The sequence below is a fragment of the Dendroctonus ponderosae genome, unplaced genomic scaffold (genome assembly GCF_020466585.1).
Source record: "Dendroctonus ponderosae isolate FM_Combo_2020 unplaced genomic scaffold, Dpon_F_20191213v2 Dpon_F_20191213_6, whole genome shotgun sequence".
NCBI classification, from domain to species: Eukaryota; Metazoa; Arthropoda; class Insecta; order Coleoptera; family Curculionidae; genus Dendroctonus; species Dendroctonus ponderosae.
Genome location: NW_026018814.1, coordinates 3,476,458 through 3,483,455, shown reverse-complemented (window position 1 = coordinate 3,483,455; position 6,998 = coordinate 3,476,458). Strand labels below are relative to the sequence as shown.

The 6,998-nt window shown below is 41.1% G+C and overlaps 1 protein-coding gene across 1 annotated transcript in view; it reads left to right on the top strand.

Annotated features, from left to right (window-relative positions):
* The window catches only part of LOC109543132 (neurexin-1), a gene marked incomplete in the record, with an annotated part of 81,435 nt that overhangs the window by 12,408 nt on the left and 62,029 nt on the right, over positions 1-6,998 (top strand). Inside the window, 1 exon segment of the mRNA XM_048667825.1 lies at positions 1,530-1,583. Within this exon segment, the coding sequence (XP_048523782.1) occupies positions 1,530-1,583 (54 nt within the window).

Genomic DNA, 6,998 nt, shown 5'->3' with positions numbered 1-6,998 from the left:
AAAGCGATAGACGTAAATTCTGAAAATTTTTCCACATTTTCATGTACATCTCCGAAACGGTTGAAAAAATCTGTACAGCCTTAATGACCTTTTCGATAGAACGTCTCAAGAACTATCGTTGCTCACTAAGGTTCATTTAGAAATTCCCAACCGTTCAAAAGCTACAGGCAAAATGACCAAAATCTAACGGGGCGTCGAAGTTAAAAACGTTATATCTCAGAAACGGTTGCATTTACGTGAAAAATCGTTAGGAGCTTTTCGATAGAGCGTCTCAAGAACGATCTTTTCCTCATTTACTCCTATCGTAAATTCCTAACCTCTGAAGAGATAAACCGAAAATTTGAAAACTTTTGGCCCTGTACATGCATACCTGCGAAACGGTCGAGTGTTTGACACTGCAAAGGCTTTATTTAAGGATCGTAGCCTTGAAAAGCTACAAACAAAAATGTCAATTTTCAATGAGCTCTGGACGTTCAAGTCTCTATCTCTAACAAATGGGCTCAATATACATAAAAAATCATTAGGACCTTTTCAACAGAGAATCCCGAGCACTATCTTAGCCTTAAAGGGTTTAGTCCAAAATGTCCAAAAGAATGTCTCTTAAACTTTTCCGATGAAAAAAACTGATCTACTCTTTGTTCCTTTATTAATTATCCCCAAATGCTTGAATATTTGAAGATCCTGATGAAAATTTCATTGATAAAAAACCTTCACAGAATGCCGCCAACTTTGAAAGTTTGAAATGGCGCCAGCTCGAAGCCGCAAGCTTTTTGTAGCCATCCAGTCAAACCAACACTCGCAATTCATATTTTATTACAGTAGAGCTGGCGCTTTAGCCTCTTTCGTGACTCTCATTATTTCGCAAGCAGGCACATGACCATTGAAAAGATTGGAAAACCAAAGAGCCTCAATTATTTCCGTTCCACTTTTTCAATCATCTAGCTCGTTGCCCCATTTCAGCGGGGGACAAAGGCCGCTCCGAACCAACCAAACATCTTTTGTTCTACGTATTCTTGCCATAATTGGACGGGAAGAGTTATGCCGGCAACGGAAATACATACAGACGCTTGGCTAAATAGATAATTGGATCAGATCGGCATTAGTTCAATCTGCTCCTGTTCGCCTGCGGGTTTTGTCCAACCTCACGCGACTTTTAATTAGCGGTCATGCAGTGGAAATTAGTAACAAACAAATCGGTGAGACGACACGTTTCGCTTGCATGCCCTTCGGGTATCGATTTCAATTCAATAAACCGTTTGAAGAATCGACTTTAATTGCGGTTGAACACACAATGTGCGCGCCCAACATGTTTGCATTAATTTTACTGTTTCCACTTGGTAATTGAGAAAGGTTTTCAATGAAAAATCGCCTTTTAATTGGACGCCGGGGGGTTAATGAAGCTCGTGCGCTAATTTGTTTGTGTTCGTTTCCCTACAACACCCTGAACTCGTGTAGCTACTCGTGGATGTCCCTTACAAATCACCGTAAAAAATCACAAAATTCTGAAGACATGTTTTAACTGTTTGCAGTGTGACGGACCGATTGTTGCCGGAACTGAAAGTATTTGTGTGCCCCCATTCCCGGTGAGTTCTAGAATGTGATGCTATTTGTAGAATGCCTATGGACTATTGTACATAATCCGGTCGCTTATGATACACCGTTTGTATTTTCGCATGGCTGGATGCGTCGATTCCAATCCCCTGCCATTCTAGGGAGATTCTTTGAATTGTTCCCCTTTAGTAAAATACAAAAGGTGTATTGATTGGGGAGCATCAATGGCTTGTTGAAGAACAATCGCGAACCTAGAGAGGCGTCAGTGTGTAGTCTAGTAGTCTAGAAGAATGCTTGGCTTCAAATCACCAACTTCCTCCTTAGTCACACTTGTAGATGTTGTTGATGTCTTGCAGTGGTTCAGATGGGTTCCGCGCAAACTGTTCAAGTTCTCGCTAAGCAAAGTGCATGGCAACCACCTCGGCTAAAGAAAGTTCGAAAACTGAAAGTTTGCTTTTCCAAATTAAAGCTAATGGAGGCTTAAAAGCTGCCTCGCTGTAGCAACTGTTGAGTTTTTGCCGTGGTAAATGTTCTGTAAAAAATGTCCAAAAATATGCAATTTCACCAAGCAAGTCACATTTTGCAAAATCGTCGTTTTTACTCCAAGGTAGTGAAGGTCTCGAAATTTGGCACAATTATAGCCAAAACTCCGTTCTTTGTCCCAAAAAAATTGAAAATGCATTAAGTCGTCCTGCGTTTTTTCCGCAAAACTGCGGTTAAAAATCACAAGTTTGTTTAGTGCAAGCACCCCTTAAAAAATTCTGATTCAAAATCTAAATCTTTTGTTCAAATAAAAATCATTATGTTGTCGTAATGCAAGCTTTTTCAAAAAATTGCAATTTCCAAGCCAAAGCCCTAAAAAACTAATCCTGCTATTATCTTCTAAACATTGTTGTTCCACATCGAGAAACATTTGCATCTTTACGTCTCTTGTCGGTCTAAACCGTATTTTCTGTTCTAATAATGGCAATAGCCGGATCTGAGCAGTTACAATGAAGCCGACACGCCTATAAAAGCGCCCAATAAAATTTAATATCCCATAGAGTCAATTCCATCTGTTGTCAGTAGCATGTAGCGATCACATAAAATATCGCACTATCTGCAGATAGAGGTTGGCTTGCTTGCGTTCCGAACGTTCCAGATTAAAACAGCCGAACGAATTTATTGGTTTATGTAGTTTATCTGTCCTTTCTTAACAAGATCACTGTATATAAATAGAGCTCCCTCTATCTCACTATGAGAGAAATTGAAGTTTCTGCTCCATTAGTACCAGGATGCTAATCAACCCTTTTTGGGGCTCAGCATGATCATTTTCGCTCGGAAAATAAGTTTCCACTTTGAGGAGGGCGCAATAAACCCGTAAGCTCCAAAGTGATCACAGTTCCGTGCCTGGAACCAATTAAAGCCATTTATACACGTGATAAGTATGCCGTAAAGCAGAACAACCGTTTCGTAGCCGTCTAATGGTCATTTTTATGTGGTTTTCGTGGTTGTTTGATGCGGTCCGTTTTGCGACGACACTACATCGAGACAGACACTTTGTATCCAAAAATTTCGTGAAAATTAGCATGTTAACTATTTAAAGAACAATTTAATATCGTCGATAGACGTTTTATGTATCTTTGGCTCCTCGGCGATACTTGACAGCACGGTAATTCCTCCGGGCTCAATATTGACTTCTCAAAAACCGACAGCGACACTCAACTTTCCAGCAAACATCTTCGTCGCGTTAAAAAATATTTAACCAGCTGTTTAAAAGCGACAGTTTCCGTGTTAAGAGCACGTGGATTTTTGCCACGCCCAGGCCCTATCGATCTCACTTTGGCACGAAAATCTGCAGCATTTTTTCTCACTGCGGTTTGGCTGAACTGTCGCGTATTTGAAACTTCCTGTCGAACGAATCGCGCTAAATCAAGTTGTAGTAGTGGCTTGATGACGAATTGAAGCTACAAGCATTCTACCCTCTGGGCAAAGGATCTTTGCGATCAACTCTGGTATATTGGAAAAGCGATAACCGGACCAGCTGGTTACCGTGGTTACTGGTATGCAGCTCTCACTCCCACTCGCTGCAGCAAACGTCATCCATCGCGTTCAACTCGGCTGGATGGCGCTTGCTTTGCTACGAGGTGCTGTGAAAGAGTCCAGCATTTGGGTGGACACAATGTCACAAATCAGTCTAACAAATTACGATTAGGTACGTTAAAGGCTTTGACAGAATAAATCAATATGCCGATAAGGTTGTGTGTATTATTTGCCCCAGGGGGACGTGAAATGCTGTTGGGCTGATGGCTAATCTTGTTCGTTCCACATGCAATTTATGCGTCTGTAGTGCAAAAATCGTGCAAGTATTTCCTTCAGGTGGAAACCGGCGAGCAACGAAGCTTTTTTCAACTTTCTATAGATTGGAACTTCTGATCGCAAAAGCGTTGTTGAAATTCCTCTAAAACTTTCCATTTTTCCATCCGAACCAGTTGTTAATTCCGCCGCAATAGAATCGTGTTATCTGGCCATTTTCCAGCAGAAAACCCGCGTTTTCCACTGTGCGAAACACTGTTTTATCTGCAACAACTTTTCGGTAGGCTCGGGGGGAAAATTGCCCGGTTAATCCCGAAAACTACATGACATCAAAATCAGCTCGAATTGTTCGCGATTTTCCGTATTTCCAGCCGATTGACAGCAAAAGTGCATTTTGTCGGAACGGCAGACGCAGAAGCCTGATTCAAGGAGGCCAATTAGGTTTCCAGCACACTTGCAACGAGGAAAAATTGCAAATTTCCCACTCTTGCCTCTAAATGGGCGCATTTCATGTGCGGTTTTCCTGCAGCCGCCAAACTTACGACTGGCTTGGGACCGCTTAGGCCCTAAATGCATCGGTTTTGTGACAGATGGGCCTCTTAACACGTAAACTTGCAGAAACTCGAAGAAACTTGGCCGCAATTGCCCGATTCAACTTCAAAGGGCGACGATCGATGCTCGTGATGGGCGAATATGTTGGGAAATCACAGCTGATTGTATCGCAAACAAGAAGAGCGTTGYTTCAGTTGCTTGGTACTTTTGCATCCAATCGACGGATTTACTGCTCAATAAAKGGCCGCGACGGAATGGGAATAAGGGGGACTAAACCTGGATAAATTATTGACCCAGAAGGGCCTTTTCGTGTAGGGTCGCACAACCGCGTYGAGGATGGTTTATCAACARTTTTATTTGGCAAAAATTAGTCATCTAGATGCGGCTGGGTAGAAACGCCTTAATTGATCGATGCMCAATGAAAGGGATTTTTTTACAACCTCAAAGTCTCCYTAAAGGAATTGCTTCGCAACTTGTAGACCACTTATAGACCTTCGAAATACGAAAAAATAWTWAGAARACTTCGTCTTCTAARSTGCCAAAAARTCATKTTTATTCAGCACCAAAAAWGTCACMYWWYTASAAAKMTTCRTCTWMATTAAATCATTTGTGMCMAARAAYMAWKTTWATTCWGMAAAATCGGGTTTCCRMMAWWWTSACGGTTAACTGGAGGTTATGTCAAAWAKTGGCAWMTAMAWTAARTYRTWGSTTTTTTTATTATMTACAACGCTGCCATTKAACATTTCCCGCTAGGAGGTCACGTTTAGSCTGAAATCGCACAAAACCGGCTTCAACTCCTAAACGGCKCACCATTTTACCATTTYCAATGTTTTGCGGTTTACATTTGATTTTTTCATAAAGTTGGAAACTCAACCACATTTTTCGCTTAATCTGACGTCTAGTCTTGAATCACTTTGTCTGATCAAATCRTTTGATATAATATTCGAACCGAAGTATGGTGCACACAGGCCTGTCCCCAGAGGAAATTTGCTCGGTATCCATGACAACCGGAGTTGTTTTGCTACAATTGCCCGTGAAGAAATGGGGATTGAACTGATTGCACTATCCAWTTTTTWTWAATGTATTTTTGCAAATAATGGAAGCTGTCTGTTATTGGCACCCGAGTTTTCTGCTACAACATCCAGACAAATGAAGGCAAATTAGAACCTCAACTTCAAAAATCTTATTTGCACTAGCTTACTTCACCTCTGACTGATTTCAAATCAAATCAAATTTCGTAAATCTCCTAATTTTGAAAAAAATTCGAACCACAAGTAGGTTTGAATGTKGAACGCGCATAAAATTGCGCCCTAATGATTCACATTCTTATCCGCATCGAGTCCGGACTGGCATTACTGGAACATTCGAATCTCTAACGCGATTTAGGTCAACTTACACTGTGAGAGCAAAAATCTTTGGCTGCCAATGTGTGCCATCAACCGCGACAATAACCGTCATCATTTCTGGTGGATGGCACGAAAATATGGAATCGGTTCTTATCAAACGTCCAGCCGTTTATTATTCCCAACGGGACTTATCGGGACCCCTTTATGGAGAGTTGCCAAAGAAATTCGACGATTTATTCGAAGCGCGGTTGCAGCCCAATTGCTAATTTAAGTTTTAAACTTCTATTAGAAACTACGCCTTGTCTGCTCTGGCGTCACGATAACAGTTCGACTTTTTGAATTAAAAATCCAGATTTTTAGCCAGAGTGGCCCGATAACAATGGAAATTGAACGGACGCGAACTGGAGATTCTATGTGGAAAGCGGCAACATTGATGCATTCAGCTAGACTTCTTCGGCCTATAATGAGGGCAACTTTTCGATGGAAGCAATGACAAATCGATGCACATTTTGAGTGATTCAATAGAAGGAATTCTGCATGTCTCTAAACGAAATTAAACGTCGTCCGCTTCATCACTCTGTCACCGCGATGACGACACATTTCTCCCCCCAGAGAATGGCGTCGCGTTTCATAATTCACTCGACGCCTTCTAAATTGCCATATTTATTTCGTAATTTATTATCGAGCCGGTTCTTTTAATTAATGAGACTTTGGTGTGTTTACCAGCGTAATCCCGTTTTGCTGCAATGTTGTTAATGTCCGCTATATTTAACATGTGCGAAACAGTCTCGAACCGCACCGAGAAACTTGGCCCAGGAAAGACGTTGCCATTAACAATTTATGCAAATTCTATTTGTTTTAAATCCTGCTAGGTTCAGCCGGGAGTTTTCCGGCTCGTGTATAAACCAGCAAGTTTCCAACTTACTCGCATTCGGAAAAATGCAAAAGTTTTCTCCTTAGAAGTGCAACTGCACACAACAACGATCTGCCAATGATTGCAATGGAGACTTTGTAGTGAATGTTGAAGACATTCTCATACAGTTTTCCTGAATCGAATAAAAAATTTGCATTTTAAGGCGGAAAGTTTAGCAAAATAAATGGCATTCCGGATGTTTCAGTAGCACTAGTGGCGTGTATCTTCAAATGCAATTTTTATTAACCGAAAATATCTGTGTCTGATACTTAAATTTCGCTTTCTGGGCCAAAACTATTCGAATTTCCTCACTCACGTTGTTACGACTGAATCGAGTTTTC